The sequence below is a fragment of the Dermacentor variabilis genome, chromosome 7 (genome assembly GCF_050947875.1).
Source record: "Dermacentor variabilis isolate Ectoservices chromosome 7, ASM5094787v1, whole genome shotgun sequence".
Classification (NCBI taxonomy): Eukaryota; Metazoa; Arthropoda; class Arachnida; order Ixodida; family Ixodidae; genus Dermacentor; species Dermacentor variabilis.
Window position 1 is genome coordinate 114,084,347 of NC_134574.1, and position 23,681 is coordinate 114,108,027.

At 48.0% G+C, this 23,681-nt stretch overlaps 1 protein-coding gene across 1 annotated transcript; it reads left to right on the forward strand.

The window, feature by feature from the left end:
• Positions 1 to 160: 160 nt before the first annotated feature.
• Positions 161 to 23,230, forward strand: LOC142587787 (uncharacterized). Its single transcript, XM_075699055.1, has 5 exons — positions 161 to 487; positions 13,611 to 13,740; positions 16,248 to 16,393; positions 17,672 to 17,804; positions 22,635 to 23,230. Exons 1-5 carry the CDS (start codon positions 430 to 432, stop codon positions 22,885 to 22,887), a joined length of 720 nt encoding a protein of 239 aa, XP_075555170.1. The 5' UTR covers positions 161 to 429; the 3' UTR covers positions 22,888 to 23,230.
• Positions 23,231 to 23,681: the final 451 nt, after the last annotated feature.

Below are 23,681 nucleotides of genomic sequence, written 5' to 3' on the forward strand. Positions count from 1 at the left end.
AAGCTATTTCAACTTCGGACATATGCTGTTCCGTCGCTCGAATGCCGGCACAAACGGAGATATAAAACGTCGAGCGGACCCATGTAGGTCCCGTCCTTGCCTTGTCGCCGGTAAGAGAGAGATCGTAAGACAAGAAAGGGCCCGGCGGCTCGAGGAGCTACCGCCGCCGCTTCGTCCCGGAGACTGCTTCGCGCGCGGCGTTGCGCCGTAACGGAGTCAAGGTAACGCTCCCTCCAATCAAGGAAACTATCGCCGGCGTGGCTCGCCGTTGAAAAAGCGCCCGACCACGACGTCAGGTGACGCGGTGCCGCCTCGGCTATAGCTGGTCGTGCGTCGTTGTTTATACGGCGGGCTACACGCGCGACAAGTGCACGCCGAGGATTTGTTTCTCCGTAGTTCCGGAAAGCTGGCAAGCCTGCGACGACGAAGATGCGATGCCTGCTAACCCTTCTCGGATGCGCGGCTCTGGGCCCGCTCTTGAGCGCCGGTGAGTGACGTTGACACGCGGCGAATGTTTTTTTCTTCTTTTTAATGCCGTAGCATTATAGGCGCATTTTGCCCTCTTTGGAGCTACCGGGTTTGTTGTGACCATAAAACGCGGGCCGATCCCGGAGGCAGCGAAGTCAAACACAGCGTCTCAAAGCGCTAGTTCTCGTGAGGGACGAATGAGAGGGAATGGCCCGTGACGCAGGCACCAGGCCTTTCAAAGAGCTACTTCGGCCGGCGAGAAGCATCCTCCTCATCCTGGCATAAAGGTTAGGTTTGATCCCATCATCGGTCACAAATTTCTTTATAGCACTATAGGCGGACTTAACTTACGTTCGGGGTATCTAAGAGAACCCACGAGGTGCGTTGAGCCTACGCGTATACAGTGCGCACTAAATCAGAAGTTTGTAAGCGACGCGATGTATGCAAACGTACCTTCGATAAGCAAGAGTGTGCAAAGTTACCCGTGAGGCACGCCAGCACACGCAACCTGTCGAGACGTTACAATCATCACATTCTCCAATGCGTGACATCGCACACTTGGACAGTGAGCGGCGCTCGGTTCTCGCTTAGCTTTTTTTTTCTCGTATGCATTGCATGCAGTCAAGTTACGTATCGTGACAGCCACCGTTTCGCAGTTTGCTTGAACTCGTTAAGCGAAACGTTGTCCTATATCCCCAGCACCGTTAAAACAAATTCGTGGGTCTTCGCCACCGAGTCCCATGGTCATGCACACAACGCGCGGTTGTACTACCTTCGCCGAATCTAGAAACGCTTGCCCCGATGTAAGCAAGGACAAGAGGACACTACGAACACGCAGCGTCTTCTGCAAGATACGTTTCCTCCGCTCCCTGTGGGCTTGTGGTCTGGCCCTGCTCAGCGTACGGGGTCTAGGCACCATGGCCTCTGGTCCTCAGCGACGGCTATAATGTGAGGACAGTAGAATACCACCAGAGAGAGACAGAATGAGGAAGGCAGGGATGTTAACCATTCAAAGCCAAGAGTTCGGTTGGCTACCTCACGCTGGGTGAAGGGAGAAGGCGGATAGGTAGAAGGGAGAGATATAGGGTATAGAGACATGCACGGACTTTACTTGAGTCAAAGCCGCCCGTACAATCCAGACGTTCTCAGAAAGCACAAAAGTGCTTTCACTGCCCTCTGGGCAGGAACTCCATTAAAAGCTAAGCGCGCCATTGATGGGATACAGTGTATTGTTAACTACATGTGAGTTCAGGAGTTTCCGTAAGGATATAAATGCAGAGAAAAGGAGGCTTCCAACCGACGTCATTACGAGATTGGTTCTGCACATAACTTTCCGCTCTCGGCGGCAGTAACCGCTCAAGAATAGTCTCAGTGCCGGTACCAAGACCTTGCGGTTTGCTGTAGAACATGTAGGGAGCCGATGCATCAAGCTGAGGAAGAAAAAAGATTGGAAGGGACCCTGAATAATGCAGTTAGGTGGACACATGTGGCGAGCCTGCACACTTCTACATTAACACAGGCGCCTATAGTTAGAAAGACATACAGTATGGATATGAAAAGTGCTATGAGCGATGTCTAATGGATAATACGTTTTATAAGTCGCTAGTATATGCATCAAACGGGCCTCTATACTTGCCTATATACTTTCATTCCCACGTAAAGGGAAAATGTCCGTGCGCATCTTCTCAATATAGGTCGCAGAGGTTAACACTTCGAATAGCTACACAGATTATAGCTACAGAGAATGCGGCAGTTAGGCAGAATTTTGGAAAATAAGCTATCTTGGAAAATACGCTGTCACAATGAAATCGAGTCATTATCATTCGTTATTCGCAACTTTCGAGGTAACTTCACGCTTTATTTTTCACAATGCAGGTAACTGCTTCTACCGGGTGCTATAAAAAAATGAACTTAAGAATGGAACTTTTCTGCGAAATTCGAATAAACTTAAAGCAGCGGTAATTATTGGCGCGGTTTAAAGTTGTAAAGCAACACTGGGGCTACGATAGGCGCCGCAGTGGAGGGCTGCGGATAAAATTTCACCACGTGGGGATCTGTAACGTGCGCCCAAATGTAAGTATACACGAGCGCTATCGTATTTCGTCCCATCGATATGCGGCCGCTGCGGCCGGTAGTCGAACCCGCGACCTACGTGCTAAGCTGCGCAACGCCAAAGCTACGGAGGCACCGCGACGGGTGCATCGCAGTAAGCGGGGAAAAGAAAACTTTCAATAAAAAGAACATAAAATTGGCAGTGGCTTAGCTCGGCTATGCCAGGATATACGTAGTGAAAGCCTAGGCATAGAATGATTAGCCTTGGTTAATCTTGATTGCAAGTCGAGGTTAGTCTGGCTGTCTAGCTATGTTGCGGCGTTTAGCCAGCCGTTCGACGCGCTGTTCGTCTGTTTCCTGGGTGATTCGTTTCCTCTTCATCTCGTTCCGATGTCGATTCCAAGCCTCCTCCTGCTTATCAGAATTGTCACCGTCCATACTGCCGCCTCAACTGTGGTTGCGGCGCACGCGAGCGCTCCTTTTCAATCCTCCGACGTGTTATCAAGCATGCTACGCAGCTGGGGAAGCGAGCGGAGGCGAGCGCAACGACGAGGAACGTGGTGTGACGTCATACCAAACAGCGGCGGCGGAAAAGAGCGGCGCTGCGCAGCGGCGGAACACCTGTGGCTCCGTGCTACTAGTGGCGCATGCGCAGTAGTGACTAGGAGGTGAGAGAGAGAGAGAAATATCCGCTGCGAGGCGCGCGTTGTGACGTCATGTGCCTCCTCGGAGCGCCGCCACTGTGAAATCGCAAGTTCGCGGCCAGTAAAGCTTTCACTTCAATAATACGCCGAATCGACATGCCGTGGACGCAAATCGCGAGACAGCTGCTGCAGCGCTTTGGGGACGGCGCCCCGGCAAGGCACCAGGCGTACGGGCCACAGAGCCGGCGCGATGACAAACGCCGGCCACGGCGCGGCCGCCGCCGCACTTCGGCGGTGCACGAGGTGAGAACAACGGCAAAGCAGTTGCCGTTTGTCCGTGCCTCGCGAAGGGATTAGCTGGATGCACAGCTCGGCCTTCATCCAGTTAAGACCACTGCATGTGCACCGGGGTGTGGCAAAGCGCGCGCAGCTGCTCGGCAGGAACGCCGAACGCGTTGTGCGCACACCGCTCGTGAGCATCGGTGGTGGCGCGTGCAGTGGCACTGGCGTGGCGTTGCAGAGCCCGAGGTCACGCGATCAAATACCGCGGCGGCCGCATTTCGACGGGGATCAGATGCAGAAAAAAAAAATCCGACCTTGTACCACGCATTGCGTGCGCTGTAAAGAGAGCCCCGCGGGTGGTCAAAATTATCGCGGAGTCAACACCACTGTACGGGCGCGCATAGCCCATTATAACTTTGGCACGTGCAACCGCAGAATTTAATTTCTTTAACAGCGTTCATGCCGAGAGCGGAAGCTGCAGAACGCTGCACTGGCTCCGCGGCAGGGCTGATTGAGATGCTTGCGCTCGGCTTAGTCGCTTTTGCAGTAAAATGAACTGCACGTTTCGGGAGACGTTCCCCCGCATGCGGTACGGTCACAGAATGACGGCGCGAACACGCCCTAGTGTCCCTATAATTGCTGTGTACCTGAATGAAAAACGCGGGTTACTAACATGTCTTGGACATTCACGTCAGAAAAGAGCGCCTCAGCGGTGCCACTGCAACACAGTCCATTCGTGTCACGTGTCCATCGTCGATGTGCTGCGAGGCAAAGCCGGGTGCGGCCCCGGCATCTGTGGCGGATAACAGCGCATGCAGAGAGGGCCGGACACGTGGTGTTGTTATTCGCCAAATAACTTATGTCTCAGGGTGGAACGAGCTGAAGAAAAAAATAACGAGACAACGGCGTGCGTCACGCTCTAGAAACGAGGCACAATAAACAAAGATAAATTTCTCCAGCTCTCTTCACGCGGCGAAGGCGGTGAAAGGAAAGAAATGGGGGTCGCGCCCTCGAAAGTGAAAGGGTTGAGCCAGTTAGTGCGCTTAACTGAGCGAGACGTCCTATCGCTTCCGAGGCCGGTAAGCGCGTGGTTCTGTTGCGTTATTTAGTTTGGTGAGCGCGTTTGCACGTGTTTTTTTGCTGTGTATACGCCTGCGTGTGCATGTTTTTGCTGCTAACTCGACCGCGAAAGATTACGGAGCACGACAGTGTAAATATAAAGAAAAAAAAAACAATTTTTATTGCCATATCAATTATATGGACACCGCAGGCAAAGTTTCGCGGTCGTTGCCTTGAGATTTCGCATATATTTAAGTATAAGTACGTAATCTTTTCTCTCGGCTTCGCAACTTAACTTGACATTAAAAATGAGATTATCGGGTTTTACGTGCAAAACCACTTTCTGATTATGAGGCACGCCGTAGAGGAGGAATCCGGAAATTTCGACTACCTGGGGTTCTTTAACGTGCACCTAAATCTACGTACACGGGTGTTTTCGTATTTCGCCCTCCATCGAAATGCGGCCGCCGTGGCCGAGATTCGATCCCGTGACCTCCTGCTCAGCAGCCCCAACACCATAGCCACTGAGCAACCACGGTTGGTAACTTGAAATTAAAGGTACACTGAAGAGAAACACTGCGTCTGTTTAGACTGATGAAGTATTCTTTAAAGGGCAGCTCCGGCGTTTTTTAACCGTATTAGGATATTGTCGTCTTGAAATGGCATCGACAGTCCTGTCAACGGTAGGGTGGTTCAGTTTGCTTAGAAATTCATCAATAATATTATATAGACGATAAACGAGATACCGAAAACCGAAACGGGCAGCTGCTTCGTGTGACGTCACGATGACTCGAAGAAGCCAGGTCCTACACTACCATAATGTAAACACGTAGGAAGTGTGCTAAACACGCAGTACATATGGCGCTAACGCCAAACAAGCGAAGCTGATGACGTCTCCTGACGACGCAGGGAGCTTTCAGGTTTTCCGAACTAGACAGCGGCGATTTCAGCAACTATTTCAGCGACGGTGGCAATGTAGGCTCTGACGTCAGAAACACAGGATGGCCAGTAAAAAGTCATAAGTCAGGAACGCAACCAATCTTTAAAATTCATTTTCAGGAAAACTAAACGACTTCCAGCCATAGTGCTTGGCACAGATAACAGAGTGCAAAAGAGAACGTATATTCGAAATTTTATGAAGATCAGTGGACATCTAAAAATCGCCGGAGTTGCCCTTTAAGCCACGAAAGAGGAGGGGGGGGGGATACGAGACTCCCTGACGTCATGTCCTTGGAGCCGGAAGTGTAGCCATCTTGGTGTGCCGTCCCTGTTTGCGTATCCAATCAGCATGCCTGAGCAAAAGGGCGCGAGCTTTGAACTTGCGTTGCGACGAGCCGTGGGAAGTGCGCGCGCTGCGCACGCGTGTCAGAACGAAACCCACAAAGCTTCTCTGACAGCTTAAGTGAAGCAGGCGAGCTCCTTTGTTTTTCCGTGGCTCTGTTAAGGAAAACGATGAAGACCTGCACCGGTGATTACGTGTTGCTGGCTGACACTCACGGACCGAAGACACCGCTTTGAAGCTCACACACCACCCGCAAAGCGCAGCTTGTCTCGCGAACTGCAGGTGCTTCGACAAAGACCAGTACTGAAAAATCTTATCTCGCTTTGCGGAAGCCGAAAGCCACAGCAAGAGCTCCACGTACGAGCGCGGTTGCTAAGGCAAGGATGATGTTTGGCTCACCAGTTTCAGTGCTCCTTTGCGAAAAACGCCACGTTGCTTCCGCCACGCAATCTTCAACTCATCCCGGCTGGCCGGCCTTTCCCTAGCTTTCCTTGCTCCATGGTTTAACCGCTTCAGTTTTATTGATTTTACTATAAAAGGGTAATTACTAGAAAACGAAATGAAGGTCAAAGTACCGTTTTTTGTTACTTTCGCGCTATAACCGGAGCGCCCATATGTCAGGGTGATGTCACAGATATCAAAGCATCTTTTCTCATATCGGTACTTGATGGCTAAGTAAATGTTCTTGAAGCTCGCCAAGTCTAAATCTTTGGCTCATCTTGGAGGCAAATTAGACCATCTAAAATGTTAACGATGCTTGAGGCGACTGTGAGGGACTGTCGTAAATATTCATGGCGTCACGGGGCACCAGCGCGCTAAATTCAAAGCAGCGTCGCCACCAGTTCTGGAGCGCAACACTCAGGCGCCCGTTCCTACAGCGCACGTAGGTGTCGGCATCGGCGTAACCGAGCGAACGATGAAAGAGCGAAGGAGGAGCGCAGCGGTGGATGAAAGACGCGAGGAGGAAAGCGGAGGAGCAGACTGCAGTAGAAACATGAGGCGAAAAGTGCAGGAGAAGGGTATAGCGAAAGCGTGAGAAAAAAAAGCGTAGTGCGGCTACGATGGCTACGAGGTGACGCCAAAGCAGCACGCGTCGCGTAACCGAGCGAACGATGAAAGAGTGAATGAGAAGCGCAGCGGTGGATGAAAGACGCGAGGAGGAAAGCGGAGGAGCAGACTGCAGTGGAAACATGAGGCGGAAAGCGGAGGAGAAGGGTATAGCGAAAGCGTGAGAGGAAAAGCGTAGTGCGGCAACGATGGCTACGAGGTGACACCAAAGTAGCACGCGTCGTCTGTTCACCGATGACGCCATCGATACTATATATGGAAACTAGGCACTACATGGAGCGGAGGTCTGTTTGCGGCGGCTGCTGTGAATCGCGCCCACGCGTCACCTACGCGCTGCCTCTCGCGATCTCCCGATTAGCGAGGCCGTCGCGGCTCCGCTCCTTTTGCAACGTTTCGCATGAGACAGCGCCAGCCAATATATCGCAAAATGAAAACACGAATAAAGCTGCGCTCAAATTTCGCATGAGGCAGTATCGTAATCGGTGAATTTTTTCATTTTTTTTGTCTTATGGCTCATGAAGACATCTCTGACCGTAGGATTGGTATTCTTTTCGGGTGGAGGGAAGAGGGAGGGAGGGTAATGTTGAAGCGTTTTACTAATGCAGCTACATAATTTTTCCTGATAATGTACCCTTAAGTGACGTATTGTGGTGGTCGCATAAATAAATTCTGGGGTTTTGCGTTCCAAAATTAGGATCTGATTACGAATCACGCTGTAGTGGTGTCTCAGGATTAGTATTGACCACCGCGAGTTCTTTAGCATGCGCGTGAATGTAAGTACTCAAGCGTTTCTGCATTTCGCTTGCAATTTTGCGATTGAGTACCCTGTGTTCTGTAGCCTTACTGTGGGATAGAGAGTGCCACTCGCTCAGTTGTGAAGGGGCGCCAGCGCTGCAAGGAGAGGAGGAGTAGGAGTAGATTTTAATGAAGAGAAAGGGGGATAGGTCACTCTTGGCATTTCCCGCGACCTGCTGCTACCCGTGGAGGTAAACGCCCGCGTAAAAGCATTTTCCGGTGTTTCGAAAACCTTGACAGGGCTTGGCTCAAGGCTTAACTTGAATATGACCAGAACAGTCTGACAGAAAAATGACAGATAACAACAACAACAACAACAACAACAACAACAACAACAACAACAACAACAACAACAACAACAACAACAACAACAACAACAACAACAACAACAACAACAACAACAACAACAACAACAACAACAACAACAACAACAACAACAACTCGTTACGGCTGGAGCCGCACTTGTCGTCGACTTCTCTTATCTTCTAGGATCGTTATAGGGCTGATTTATCACTGTTTGCAGCATAGGATTACATAAACGCGATCATGACAACAAATAAAAGATTCCTATAAAATACTGTTCTGCGACGGTTTTCGCGTTACCGCTGCAAAATTGAACATTCTGCACACGTTACGCCTCCATTGCAATAACTAAAACCGGTTCCATGAAAATTCGCCGTCAGTCCATGTAAAGTTCGTACAGCTGTAGCCATAGCAATAAAAAGGGCCTGTGAAATTCAAAAGCATATCAAACTTCCTTTCCGTTACTACCCCCCTGAAAATTATGCTGCCGTGCCAACAAATTCAACGCACTTTGAGCTCGTGTATACTGAGTGTTTATTCTCTCTTCTTTTAAAGCATGAAATGGTTTTAACTCCCGTTGTCGGCGACCTTCAAGTGACATTGAGCCAAAAGCCAGAGTCGTTATCCGGAGAAGTGCCGTTGTCAGATGGGAAGAGGACTTGGCATCCGGAGGTGCTGCGTCCCAGAGCTTACATGTACTCAACAACGCAACATCGTCCGATACATTGGCCCCGGCACTCCCCCTCTACCCGAGCTGACTGGGCGGGGGGCTTTGGTTCGGGCCAACGGTCCTTCCCGGACAACGGGGCTGTTGTGGTGCAGCACAACGGAGTTACTCAACTCAACACACAAACAGCCATGTCGGCCTTACAGGACACAGGCCTGACTGACCCTCGGACTGCCTTGACGCAAAAGAGGCCAATGCATACATTCATGGAGAGCACCAAAGCCATCCGCGGAGCAGCGCGACCACGTGAGAGTGCGCCACGACCGGTTCCGGCTCTGGGTTCCATTGAGCCAAACAAAACCCCGTAGATCGACTGGCACACACGGCCGAGTCGAGCGACCTTAGGAGCACGCATCATAACTTAATGGAGAGCTTTCCACCTGACTCATAAAAAATTACGGCAGGACGAGCCCACACTTCGAGAAACTTCTTGTCGCCCAAGCGATGCCGCTGCCGGGTGAGATTGAACAAGACCTCCTACCGCGCTTTCGCAAGCACTTCGTGAAGGCCCTGCGCCCGTCCCCCGAAAATTGCATCACAGCGTGCCAACCAAACTTGGTATGAGCACTCGTCGAGAAGAAGTACGAACTGGTTGATCGCCTAATTAGGCAAAGGGTGCAAGAATCAAACCGTCTGATATGGAACACCTGGGAGCTTAAAGAGACTAGCAGTCCTTTGGAGAAGAGCTACAAGCAGCAAACACTGCGTAAATGTATGAACCGAGTCCTCACGACCGCCACAAAAGGGGCGCACTCCACGAGCCGGGATGGCTGTGAAGGGCCTGTAACTTAATGGCAGGCAGCTTCGCGCCAGGCGGTGCATGAACGTAGCACGCCTAGCATCGATGAAACTGGCCGTAATGAGCTTCCAGTTTGGCCTGTGGATGGACAGGTCGTACCTTTGGCAATGCGGGGGAGACCTAGGGTGAGGATATCGACTAGTTCTTGGAGTGGATTTGAAACTACGTCGATGCTTGGGTGAACCTTTAGGAAGCTTACCAGAGAATTGGAAGCCACCGCATAAATGGTGGGCGGGAAACTTGAGCGAGGCACACAGTGGGAAAATGTGCTCTGCGAAAACAAGTGGAGTCGGGTGCTGAGAAAAAAGGAGGTTAAGCTTCGAGTTAAGAGCATACCCGAGTTAAGAGCGACCTGGGTTCACCTGACGTGTAGTGCAGTGGCCACGATGCCCAGGTCGGGAATTTCGAGTCCTCCCTTATCCCTGGGCAACTTGAGCACCTGCTTAGCTGCACACAGTTGTCCCCTCCCAGAGGAAGCGAAAGAGGACCCTCTCTAAGATAAGCTTATCTTGTTCGGGTTGGAACAGGAGGCACACACGCCACATACGTCAGGAAGGAAAACAGAAGTGAGGGAAGAATTGTCGCTCGAGCATTCAATGGGCATGACAACGTGCTTAATACCTGAATCCTGGTTTCAAGCTTCTCCTTAGCTTGTTGCCAGTTTTCAGGAGAGAGACCGACTGGTACAAATTGCAAGCCTTGAATGCGCAGCCGCGTTCTCGTGGGGAGACCAAGAACGGGCTGCGGACTGGACGGCGCGGAGTTCAAGTGCATGGCTGCACTTTTGAACCTTTTCAACCTTGTACCGCTCGCCTCGCAGTAACTATCCATGACCTCCAGGACGCTGCAAGCTGATGCCTCGTCCGGGACAACAATGGACAAGTCATCCGCATAGGGAAAGAGTGCAACCGGAGAGGAACCTGGTGGAAGGAGGAACCTGCCAATTCTACTGTGACAGGACAACCTCTGCAGAAGCGGTTCAAAAGCGAGTACGTAGAGGGCAGGTGAGAGAGGGCCCCCTGCCGTACACCACAGCCCACAATGAACGCCTCCGAGACGCGGCCCCGTATGAGAACAGCAGAAGTCGGTCGAGAATACAAAGCTTGGACCATCTGCCGAAAACCCACGCTAAAACCAGACTCTTCCAGAACACGGAAAAGATACCTATGGCTAATGATGTCGAAAGCCTTCTCCTGATCGAAGGAGCAAGGAATACATGGAAGTTTCCTGGTATTCGCCCACAGGAGAAGGTCCCTCACTGCTAAACCGTGAAGTTGAGTGGAGCTCCCCTGAACACAACATGCCTGGTATGGACCCAAAACACTTTTGAGTACTTGCATGAGTCGCATAGACAGGTACTTTGCTATGAGTTTATAATCACAGTTCAGAAGTGTGATTGGACGCCATGCTCTCAGATCGGAGCTTCTAGACTTGTCCTTACAAAGAGTGATTAGCCCCTCTCGTTGAGACGCTGACAAAGTCCCTTCACTGAGTAGTCTGTTCATCAGTGATGTGAACAGCTTCCCTAACAGCGTCCAAAACTTAAGATAAAATTCGACGGTCAGACGATTGGATCCTAGACTGCGATTATGCTTCATAGACTTCAAAGCCGAAAACAGCTCGTCCTTATCTATGGCTGAGTCACATACCTGTGGTGGCTCAGCTGGCGAAACAAAAGGAAAGACAGCTGGAGAGGCAACTGGTTCGGCATACAAGGTCATGCAAAACTGCCTCGCCAGTGCAAGAACTCCATCTGGTGAGTTGACTTTGTTACCATCACTTTGATCTACTAGGGAAGAAACAGTTGTGATTTTCCTTGAAGGATGCCTACGTAGGACGTTTATGCTGCACCATGCTTCCATTTCCCACTGCTCTGCTCAGGTTGTGGCCCTCAAGCCATCCCCGCTTCGCGGCAGGAGAATCCAGTTCCTTTCCGAGTGAGGCCAGCGCCGGAGCAACACCAAGCCCGCCGGACAGTGGCCCCGAGAGCAGGATGATCGCGTTGGAGACAATTTTAATCTCCTCACGCTCGTCGCCCGCTCGACGCTTGCCCCAAGACCTGAAGCACTCACGCACTCTGACCTTCACGTCATCCCATTCTGTGCCGTCTAGATTCTTTTTCTTGTGCACTGATGGAAAGAGAGGGGATTATACCTCTGCAGTTGCCTGTCTGTCTTTTAGGAGACATGAATTGAGGCGCCATGGTCTCTTCCCTTGCTAGACTATGTTAGAATCAGCAAACCGCAGAATTAGGAAGCTGTAGTCGCTAAGAGCAGAAAGAATCAACCATGAAGAATGCACAATGGAAGCTAGGGACGACAAGATGATGTCAAACAATGATGATGTAAAAACAATCGATGCAGCTCTGCAGGCCCCTTCCTGTCCAAGTCACTCGTTACTGTCGAGGGCGAAGCACGTGCCAAGCATCGACTAGTCCCAGTCCATCGACGAGCTCTCGCAGTACAGCATTTCGACGCATATATTTAACTGATGGAGTCCCTCTACGTGTGACGCGATCAACCTGTTCTAACACATAGTTGAAGTCCCCTATAAGAATTAGCCGAGAGGGACCTACCAAGTAAGGTTATAATGCAGCAAAAAACTCTCTGATCTCTAGACTGGTTTGGAGCATAAACATTAACAATCAGGATACCACAATGAAGATCCACCGAAAAGATATGGCCCTCGGCATTCAAACCACCAGACGAGATATTTGGCCTCCAACCCTTTGTACAAGAACGCATCACACAGGCTAGTTACTGCGCAAACAAGTTACACAAATATTGCTACCGAGTTCTTAATGTTTCTTCATTATACGACTGAATGTTTAACTTCTAGCACGCTGAACTTTTATTTGTCCTTTCCGATAACGACGCTCAAGATGCAGATACAGGACACAATACACTTAATTTTCGTGTTTGGCTCTGAGCGCTGAGCACCAGCAGCAAGCGAGTTCCGCGGCGCAGGTTTTGTGTCATCTCGAGAGATGGCATCACGCTGAGTGGCGCCTCCTTCAGGCGTTTCTACACGCTGCGCTGGCTTAGCGGTTATGGTGTTGCGCTGCTAAGCACGAGGTCACGGGGTCAAATCCCATCCGCGCCGGCTGCATTTCGATGGAGACGCAATGCAAGGACGCCCGTGTCCCGTGCATTGGGGAGACGTTAAACATCCCCTGGAGGTCAAAATTAATCCACAGTGCCCCACTACGGTGTGCCTCAATATCAAATCGTGGTTGTGGCACGTAAAACCGCGGAACTCAATTAATTCTTCTAGCTGGGCAGTGTGCTCGGTCTCCATGGCGTCTTTCGCAGCCTGTCATGCGGTCTTCATCCGGTTTTCTTCTTCTAGCTGGACAGTGTCCATATGGAACAGTGCACAGTATGGCGTGGTGCGGTGTAGGGTATGGAGGGGTGTACCGTTGCGAACATGCACTACGCCCATTTTAAGATTGTGGCTAGTATAATTTCCAACCAATCCGTTTTGCCGGTTGCCATTTCATGCTTACATCTGCTTTCTATTACGGAAGAGCCAGGAAGTTTTTTTCTTCTTTTGGACATATAAAAAAATGGCTTCGAGTATTTAGCGCTATTGAACCAATCAAGCTGGATCACCTGAAGAGGCGAACGTAACTTGTACGTTGAATCGTTACGTAACCTGCAGGTAGCCAATTAAAAGGACAAACTGATTAACTTTTTATTTATTCACTTCAGGGCACATGGTTAAGTTAAGAAATTCCAGCCAAGCAGTAGTGAAGTCATCTCTGCATGGCAGAGATCCCATGACCACATTTGACCACTTTTGAGATATCCTCCACGAAGACCTGTCCAAAAATGCCCTCACTTCCCACTTGAAATATTTGCGAACTGCTGGAAAGACTCTTTAGGGAAGCTGTCAACTGGAACGCGAATGTATTACGTAGAACATTCTAAGGATAAAATAAAATAAAATAAAATAAAAAGTGACTACCCATACGATGCCAATGAACGAAACTTTGTATCTCTTTGTCCTCGTGTCTGATCTTTCCCGTTTGGGTTTCGCTCAAGACTCGAGAAAGCGTGACGTTTTAAAAAAAAACCTGCTCCACTACTTGACAACTAACCGATGGCGTTGTTGATCCTCGACTGTGGACAGGAGCCAAGTACGTGCGCGAAGACCCGAACTGCGGGGATGACGCCATCGACGCCTGCGGGACCGAGTTCATAGCTTTTGGCCACGGACCACGCCTGCCCGAAAACGAGACGCACCTAGCGGAAAGCTGCAAGTGAGTGTGGCAGCAAATTACGTTATACACAGGCGTTGCGTTGGGACGTGATATTTCATGTTTAACGCGGGAACGTTTTATCCGTTCAAACTCTGTAACGACACTCACGCTGTTGCTCGCACGAATGCTCCCCCCCCCCCTCGCCCGCAAACACACGCATGCATGTACACACACGCACGCAGGCGCACACAAGAGTGCATCTTAAGCACATTTGCAGGCATGTTTTATGCAAGAAAAAAAGACCGAAATTAGACCAAACTTAAGCCGGCAAGAAGCACGTCGCGGCTGCCGCTGTACAGACTGAGAGATAAGCAAGAGCTAGGCCTTCACCTGCAATGTCTTTGCGTGAAAAAGTATCAATTTCGCGGAATTCAGACTCGAAGAGGAAATATCAGTATCCAAAAGCATGGCCTGACGCTGTAGTTAGCATTTGCTGCCCTTTTCACAGCCAAGCGTTTTCATAATGAGGCACCAATCTACCAAGATACAATAGCTCATCTGCGCGTAGTTTTAGCATTGAAGTTTCAGAGAGATCGGCACACGACATTTGTAAGCAGTAAATTAAAGAGAGAGATAGATAGAGAGAAACAATTATTATGAGGAAAAGGGAAGAGATCACCCTGAATAAAGTGTCTGACTTACTAACCAGCAAAGTAAAATTGGTGTAAATATAGAGAAACGTGTTCATGATGGAGACGAAAACAGCGGGTGAATGAACATGAACAGCCAGTCTCTTGAAAGTCTCAAATCCAGACCACTCTCTTGCAAGAATTTGATGAGAGCCTTTAGAACATCACGCTGACGACACGGGTACGGCTGAGGTCCGGTAGAACCTTTCAAGACAAACGTGGATTCATCAACTTGGATCAACTTTGACCAACTTGAGTGTTCCACGGGCAGATAGATGCACAAGACATGTCCTGTAGTTTTGCGTATATCACACTCCTGACAGTCGGGGCTTTCTGCATGCCCAATAAGGTGCAGGTAGCGCCGGGCGGAGATCTAGCTCATGCAAGAACATCGGTAATGGCTTGCAGAACGGCAGCGCTAGTTTCTTGTCTGACCCTTCTTCATTTTATGTTTGACGTGACGGTACGTAATTATGTGGACACATTAACTATCCCGCAAGCAAATTCTTCCAATGCTTATAGAACCTCAACATGAACCAGCGCTCAGAAACCGATATTAGAATTAGAATTAAGTGTACGTCTATTCCCGGTGAGAATATGGATGCAATGTGTGCATTTGTGGTCTTTTGAGGAATTTTCGTTCTGAAGCAGCGATATGTGTCAACTTTGCTGTGTCATGACATTTTTCGTATAACTATAATGTTTGGGCCCTCTTGAGTTGTGGTTCACTGCCGTGGCTTTTTGAGAGTTGAGGATTTATTGTGCTTGTCATTTTGTAACTTATTTGTTTTACCTCTGCAAAAGCTTATTTATTTACTTTTACCTTTTACCCATAGCGCCTACGTGACATTACAGTAATATATTAGAGCCCAGCTCTTAGGCGCCCGTTCATGCAGCGAGCGTCAACATCGGCGCCGTCCGTCGACGTTCTCGTAAGCGAGCGAACGGACACAGCGAAGGACGAAAGAGTGAACGGGGAGCGCGGGTAAAAGACGGTGATAGTGAAGAGTGAGGAGGAAAGCAGAAGGGGAGGTTGCAGCGGAACCATGAGGCGGAAACCGGAGGAGGAGAGTATGGCGAAAGCGTGAGAAGAAAAGCGTGGTGCCGCCCAAGACGGGCTTTGCGGTGACGATAGCTACAAGATGGCGCCAGAGTAGCGTGCGTCGTCTGTTCACCGATGACGCCATCGATACCAGATACGGAAACAAAGCGCTGCATGAACGGAGGTCTGTCTGCGGCGGTGGCTGTGAATCGCGCCCTCGCGTCCCCGAAGCGCTGCTTCTCGCGATCTCCCGATTAGCGAGGCAGTTGCGCCACCCTTCGCTCCATTTGCATCAATGCCGCACGAGACAGATTGTTCGCGCCAGCAAATGTACCGTGAAATGAAAACATGTATACAACTGTGCTCAAATTTCGCATTAGGGACTATCGCAATCGTCGGTGAATTTTTTCTATGTTTCTCGTCTGAAATCAAATCAAACTTGTTTCACATTGCAGCAATGTTCAGGCCTCTACAAGAGCTTGACTATTGGTCTGAGCCCATTGCAGAAAATGAGTGGAAGTACAGCAGCTTTTCAAAGGGAGTGGCCGGCTGGTATCACAAAGCGACCCTCTGGGATGCCCTCCTGGAATATCTAATGTAAACACATATACATCCAGGCACAGCGCGCCATGTATGTGTATTTGTGCATTCTCTTCGTGTCCTCTTGTTCGCGCTACGTTAGTATTCCAAGATTATCGCCGGTATTATCTCACGGTGCTAACGCCTCCTAATTGAGTGATGTCGATAAAAGAAGTCAGATTTTATATTTCCATTGCTTGGCTGTCCTTGGTATTTTGTACCGATTCTATTGAGTACACGTTGCGAAACCCTCGCAGGCGTCAGCTGAAGGGCATCGAGTGCGCCAACGAGTACTCGGAGCGCTGCCTTCTGGGATTCTTTCGCGGCTCCGCCGTCACGGCGTTGATAACGCTGCAGGAGGAGACGGAGCGGAAGTGCGACGCTACACACCCGGACCACAAGCGTAACGTATAGAATGCACTACCCTGTACCCATGATGCTGTCGCGCCCGGCTGTCCTAGTGAGCGAACAGGTGTCACGCATGATTTTCTTTTTCACTGTTTTACCGGCTTTACCTTAACTCAAGAAATGAATGCATATCGCTTTGCTTTATAGTTCATGGAAGCACCACACACACACACACACACACACACACACACACACACACACACACACACACACACACACACACACACACACACACACACACACACACACACACACACACACACACACACACACACACACACACACACACACACACACACACACACACACACACACACACAAAAGAAACATTAACGACACATTGAAAAGAAACGTGACCCTGGCGTTGCTAGGAGACCAAGTGAAAGAAATATAAAAATAGCACTAAACAGACGTTCAAGACTAATGCTGATTACATGTGCCGTGTTTGGTTATACCAATAAACGCAGCCAACGGGATGGCGAATAAACAAAATTAGTCCCCCCTGTACTTAGCTCTAACTTTTTCCTCAATCAACACCTGGCCCCTTCGCCGTACTCCGTGTGTGGGTGGGAAGAAAACACAGACTAAGAATAACAGATTCCTTTTTTCCCCCTCCGTCGACCTGTCGCTTTAAACTTCTCTATCCAGATATGTCCTTTCTTTTATCGATCGGACGTGATGGGGCCATTGCGTAACAATAACGAAGTACAGGCGGGACAAAATAATGACGAGACCCGCGAGCGTGTACAAAAAACCGCATTCTTGCGCCTGTTGTGAGCAAGCGCCTTCTGTCGAGACATGGTAGTGCGCATGCGCGTCCTTCGGTTGTCGCGTGCCTGCCGCTACGCTCAGTTCTTGCAATGATGCTGTCGAAATCGCGAGGACTGCAGTCACGCTATAGGATGTTGTGACGTGTGACAATGTGCTGCGCGCTTCGCCGGCCGAAACGGGACGCCACTGCGGCTCCGACAGCGCGATGGCAATAAGTGGGCTTAGCGGCCGGCACACGAGCAATCGAAGCGCGCGCATGCGCAGTGCCACATCTCGACAGAAGGCGCTTAGCTTCGTTAAACCGCACTTGAATGATGTTTGGCACGCCGCTCGCGGATGCCGCGTTATTTTGTCCCTATACCTGTGTACATTCAAACAGGCAGGCCGCAAAATGTACTCGAAACGAGGTGGCAGCAAAGCTTTAAATATTCATCGACAAAAACGCTCCGCGTCGATCCCTCCCCGTCGAGGTTGTTTCGCACATTGCTTTCGATGCGTGCAGGATACCTGAAGAGCGCCCCCTGCCTGAACAAGGCCGGTGACCGGATCCACAAGTGCGTGAAGGCCTTCCGGGAGGATCTGTACCGGATCGCGCTCGAGGCGCCGCCCAAGCAGAGGATACGCTACGCGTGCTGGTACGTTTAAACATGAGGAGTCAGGGTTTCGCTCTTCTACGACGGAGGATGGTGCTACGCTTTTGGATCTATGCAGGCTCTGTAACGATATTTGCTACAAGCAAGGCCTTGCAACTCGTTTGTGAAGAGACACCGGCGGGGCTAGGGGGCGATGGTGCTCTGCTGGTTAGTACGAGGTCGCGGGTTTGGTTGCAGACGGCGTTGGCAGCATTCCTGTGGAGGGGAATGAGCATCAATTTTGGTGTGTTAATAATAATAATAATAATAATAATAATAATAATAATAATAATAATAATAATAATAATAATAATAATAATAATAATAATAATAATAATGCAAATGAGTATGCGGAGGGTGGTTCTAGGTCATATGACTGCAGGGGAGCTCCGGTGAAATGTTACAAAGTGATTGCTAAAGATTCTTTAGTGATAGGATACGTTGTCATAACAACAAAATTATTGGAGGAGCTGATGAAGAAGTACAGATACTATAAACGTAGAACAAAATACAAATGCAGAACCTAATAACTTGATAAGTAAGAAAACAATTTTTTTATGTATGCAAGTGAACAACGTTCAATATAATATGGTAGAACATTCGTAATAGATGATGTGCGGAAATATGCGGTATGACGTCCATAATTATTCCCTATCACACAAATAAATATATTGTCCTGGCAAGAATATATGTGGATTAGTCTAAGCGATAAAAACACTGCAAAATACACGTGTTGGTGTGAGGCAACTGACTGACGTGAACAGGACAGATGCAATGTGATACTCCAGCGACCCAGAAACTTAAATTATATTAAAAGTATGAAGCCGCAGAGCCACTGATACGATATAAGCTGAACGTTATAATGTCGTAGTGGTTAGTATGCTAACAATAGTATTCTTATTAAAGGCGAGAATGATTGTGTACCGAGCAAAACGTATACATTGAAGAACGCCATGTGGTCAAAGTTTGTTCACAGACATCCATTACACAGCCTTTCATAGCCTCTGTTTTGCTTTGGGCTGTTAAAACACATTGATTAATTGGCAGTTTTTTGTTAAGAAGCCAGAATTGGGGGAAGGAGAGGAGATGAAGAAAGAGGAGGAGTGGAAAGTGATTATTTACAGGGAAAGATTATGGTAGCTTGGGTTGAGCCTATGCGTTTTTCCTTTACTTTCAGCTGGGGCCTCGCGACAGGGTTTTAGCCATAGCGGTGTGTTGGATTCTGTATGCGATGTTGAACAAGCTACAAAACGCTTACCATGTTGCCTTATTTTATGTATTTATTGTCACTATTCAAAATTGTATGTGTTCAGAATCATTGTATGAACTTTCTCTTTCGTTTACGTAATATGGTCTGATTACTCTATTGCCCACTGTTCTTTCTTATCCACATTTTTCTGCATTTTTTCATTTCTTTTTTCATTATTCATTTTTTTGTTCCTTTCCAGTGCTTTATGTTTATTACTTCATTATGAGTACTTGCCATGCTTGAGGATTGTTGATCTTGGGAAGTTACCGCAAGCAACACACGAGACTTGAAGAAAGGGACAACACGAAGCGGTACTGTACGGTAACTTCCCAAAATCATGAATCACCAAATGGCCTACACCCACACTCTGCTATGTTGAGGATTGTCATCATTATTATGACCACCGACTGTCTCACTCGATTCTTGGCACCTCAGTAACTGTGTAAATGGAATGGAGTAAGGGACAGGGATAAAATGAAGGGGTTAGATGAAAACGACACAAACTCAGCAGCTGAAATTTGTGCCTAGTGCGTTTTTTTTCTCTATTAACGACTTTCGATATTTTTGTGCCCAATTGCATTAGCAATCTAGAGTTCCCTCATTTTAAAAGGTGACGAGGTTGATCGACCTTGGGTAGTGCGAATGAACAGCTCCACATTTATTGCAGTTGGAATTGCGGGATGTTTGAACAAAAAGAACACTGTCTTCTCTGGTGCTTTTATGAGAAGTGCAATAAAAGAACAACAAACTTCAGAAGACTTGGACAGTTGTAACAGGCATTACTAACTAATGTACACAAAATATAACTGTACACAGCGGAGTTGCTTGACGAAGGTTTGAAGTTCCTGATAATAATTGGAAAGTCAAACGTGCAACCAACTTTAGCGAAATAGCAAAAACAGAACATGAGATCCCACTACTGTGTCATCAGTCATCATCTCCTTGTCGTCTATTTAGGTATCTGCCATACTGCGGTGAACTGGTACATTATATCGTGATTGTAAACTGGAGTTTCTTGTACTCCTGCAGTTGCGGAAGTGAATTGCACTTGCTGTTTGTATTCCAGTGTAACTATGCGTATTTCCTGCGAGCATTATGAATTAATATACTGAATTCAATTTATACGAATGCAGGACTTCTTGTTGGCCTTGTTGGTACAAATTAGTAGTAGAAACAAAACACAACACAACAAATTAGCGTAGATGACAGGCCAGGTGCCTCTTGTAGTCTGAACCTGTCCTGTCGTCTTATCTTTACTTATTCTCTTGTTCTGTGCCATTTCTACCTAGATATACGGGTGTCACATGGTGCCCTTTCGATCGCGAGATTGAACACTCACGGTCGGAACTATCTCAACCTCGATGTGCTACTTTCCGCAGCTTGCGCAAAGGGGCCAATCCCGATCGAGAAATTGGGTTCCGATCGGGCTCAATCGCGATAGGAAGTGCGCCGTGTGACATCCACATTAAAGAAAACATTTTCGCTTGTCAAGCCAACGAACAAGCCGTTATTGAGGGATTAAAGTAAGCCACAGGGCCCCTACTAAAGGGTGAATATGGTAGACACCTACAGTGGGGATGCTGTATTACACGTTTCAAGATATGTGTCCTCAAAATAGGCCACAAAAATATTGTTGCTCTAGTTTGAAACGGTATTAGTAGCTGAAGAAGTCGAACGGAACATCCTTCCACATTCTACATTTCAGTTCTCAGGGTTAAGTCATAATTGTGTCAAAAAGCCACCCGTTGGCAGTGCGGGCCAGAATTATGCGAGACTCAAGGCAGTGTATATGGACGAGCATCCTTTATGCGGTGCTCGTCACATGATTTTTTATCTACGGGTATGCCTCGTGGGCTCACCTGCTTAATTACAGAAATACAATAGAAGTTTTGTTAAGGTTGCCTATTTAGCACTGAACCGCAGATATTGGGTAAGTAATGTGGTCGTTGCCGATCATTGAACAATCCCTGATACCCATTGTTGCTGCATAGTTTGTTGCCGGAAGAGTGAGGTGTTTTTCACCAGTTCACCAAGATTTCATTGCAAGTTTAAGTGTGGTTAGTGCTATTTCTTCATCAACTTATGCATTTTTCTATTTCTCTAGCGGGATTTCAAGGACGTGAATGAGGCATCAGACTAGGTTTTTATAATGATATGAAAGTTTATTTCCATCTAGTAAGGTGCAGAGGGGGGGGGGTTGGCGGAAAAAAAGCTGTCCATTGGAGAGCTTGACAAGTCCACCATCCCTCATTTGGGCAGAGGCAGCATCACATTCTTTCCTTCATTCAACATACACACATGTATACCGTACATACATAATATTGCACTTCATATACACTACTCAAAAGTAACGAAGAGCATCAATGGAAAAATACACATAGAATAGTCACACAAGTGTTACAAAGCAATCACATACATGTACCGGAGCTCATTGAGAGACCAAGAGAAAAGATTGAAACGAACCGAATTGTAATAATTTAGGAGTGTGGGTAACGTATACCTCAGGCACTGTTTCCCATAGTTTGACCGTGGTGTCGGTAATGTCCAGTCTTCGAAATGTCTTGTGATATAATTTAGTGCTCTAGTTTGCAATTGGGCGAGTTTATGCAGAATTAAAATATTCTTATAGACTTCCGTCTTATAGACGTGACTTAATCGATATTTGTACAGATGATGCGCTGGAATTACACCGGTGTTCATGAAGAAAGTTATTGTCGATGCAGTGTAGGGAGCATTATATGTGTGTCGGAGATATTTTTTCTGTAGTATAAGTGAATATGCTCTAGATTGTTGGATGTCATGCTTCCCCACACTAACTGATAATAGCTGAAGTGTGAAGAAGAAAGAGAATTATATAGCAAGAGTTTGATGCGCGTAGAAAGAATATACCTTGAGCGGCCTATTACACCTGTTATTTGGCCCAATTTGATTACAACATTTTTGACATGATTATCCCAAGACAGGTTCGCGGAAAAGATGACACCCAGACATTTGAAATTCTCGACTATTTCAATACTTCGCTAGTTTAATTTAATATCTTGATGTGGAGGTATATGTTTGTTTTTCGGCTTAAATATAACTGCTTTCGTTTTGCTCTCATTTACCTTCATTAAATTATGTTTCGACCATTCCTCTAAGGATTTCATTTCACTGTTACACTGTTTAATAAGAGTATGAATATCATTACCGGCGAAAAAATACTGGTGTAATCTGCATAGATAATAAATCTTGCCTGAGGGCTAATGTTGAAGATATCAGTAATATAAATTCCTGGGGCACTCCTCAATGGAAAGTCCTGACTTTCGAAGTAAAGTATCTATTTTAACAACTTGGGCTCTGTTGGAAAGGTAGGATTTTATAAGAGATAAGTCACTGCCCTCGTATCCCACGAATAGGCATGCATAAGCATGCCTATTATTTGTCTTTCTCTATATCTAAGCAAGGGCCGCGCCGTACGCTTAAGGAATACTTGCAACAAGCAACGATGATTGGATTCTCTGGTGCCAGCCTCAATCAGGCGAAACACCATAATTTTCCTCGCTGTCTTGATTGTTTCTTTTCTGTTTCTTTCTCGTATTGTTCAGCGAGTACAGCAAACTGTTCAGCTGCAAGCAGTCCAGCCTGAGGGAGAACTGCAAGGACCCCAAGGCGATCCAGTACGTCCGTGAGACGGCCGAGCACGTCCTGCACAACTTGGTCAAGGTCTTCTGCGGCCGCTACGAAAGCGGCTCCGACGAATGCACCGCGCTCGAGAAGCTGCCCGCGCTAAACTCTAAAGAGAACGCGCCCAAGAGCTTCATCCTGCTGCTCAAGTCCTTCACCGCCAGCGTGCCATAGGACCATCACTCGTGGCTAACGCCAACCCGCCGGGAGTGCTGCAGACTGGAGTAGTACTTTCGGGCGGTTTCTGCCGCGTCAAGGTTCAGATGCGAGAAACGAAAATAACGTGAAATCGTAACCTTACTATTTTTGAAAAAGCAGTTAATGTTATCGGAGATGGTAACGCTAACGTAGCTAATAAAGAAGGCGTATAGCGTTGCATTCGGAATGAACAGTTGGCGACAAAATTATATAAAGCGCGGTACATGGGCAAGAGCTTAATATTGGCGCCGCCTGCACACGCAGCCTCGTATTCCAACTTCCAGCCTGTGCTACATAATATACGATACACGAACCACTGCAGTGTGCGGTTCTGCTCGCTGTTCAGAAATTCAACGTTTTCTCAGATGCCGCGGTCCTCAAAACTTTTGACGCTGACCTTACAATCTGCTTGTTACCCGACACAGAGGGAAAGCGTTGAAGGGATGAGGAGAAGGGAGGGAGAGTACTGCACGCCGACACAGAAAAGTACAACTCGACGATCGTAAAACACTCTACTCCAACTACAACGCACTTCTATCGCGAAGACATCGTGCGTCTTCTGACTTAACCTTTATATCTTACGTCAGTTCTGTCACTTCTCACTTCTGACTACTGCTCTTATTCGAAGCAGCCCACCCTCGTTCAAGACACAAAGGTTCAGCTAGAGTCACCCGTCATAAAAATGTGGAGGATAGCAATGCTGCGACTGTCATTACTGACCTGATCGAAAAACTGGCAGTACTATGTTCTTCACTGCACTAAGCTGCACT

Bases quoted from the DNA above. Each gene is read 5' to 3' on its own strand.
- LOC142587787 (XM_075699055.1), top strand. From the start codon at position 430: ATGCGATGCCTGCTAACCCTTCTCGGATGCGCGGCTCTGGGCCCGCTC. The intron at 488-13,610 runs GTGAGTGACGTT...GACTGTGGACAG, and splicing joins GGGCCCGCTCTTGAGCGCCG to GAGCCAAGTACGTGCGCGAA. The intron at 17,805-22,634 runs GTACGTTTAAAC...CGTATTGTTCAG, and splicing joins AGGATACGCTACGCGTGCTG to CGAGTACAGCAAACTGTTCA.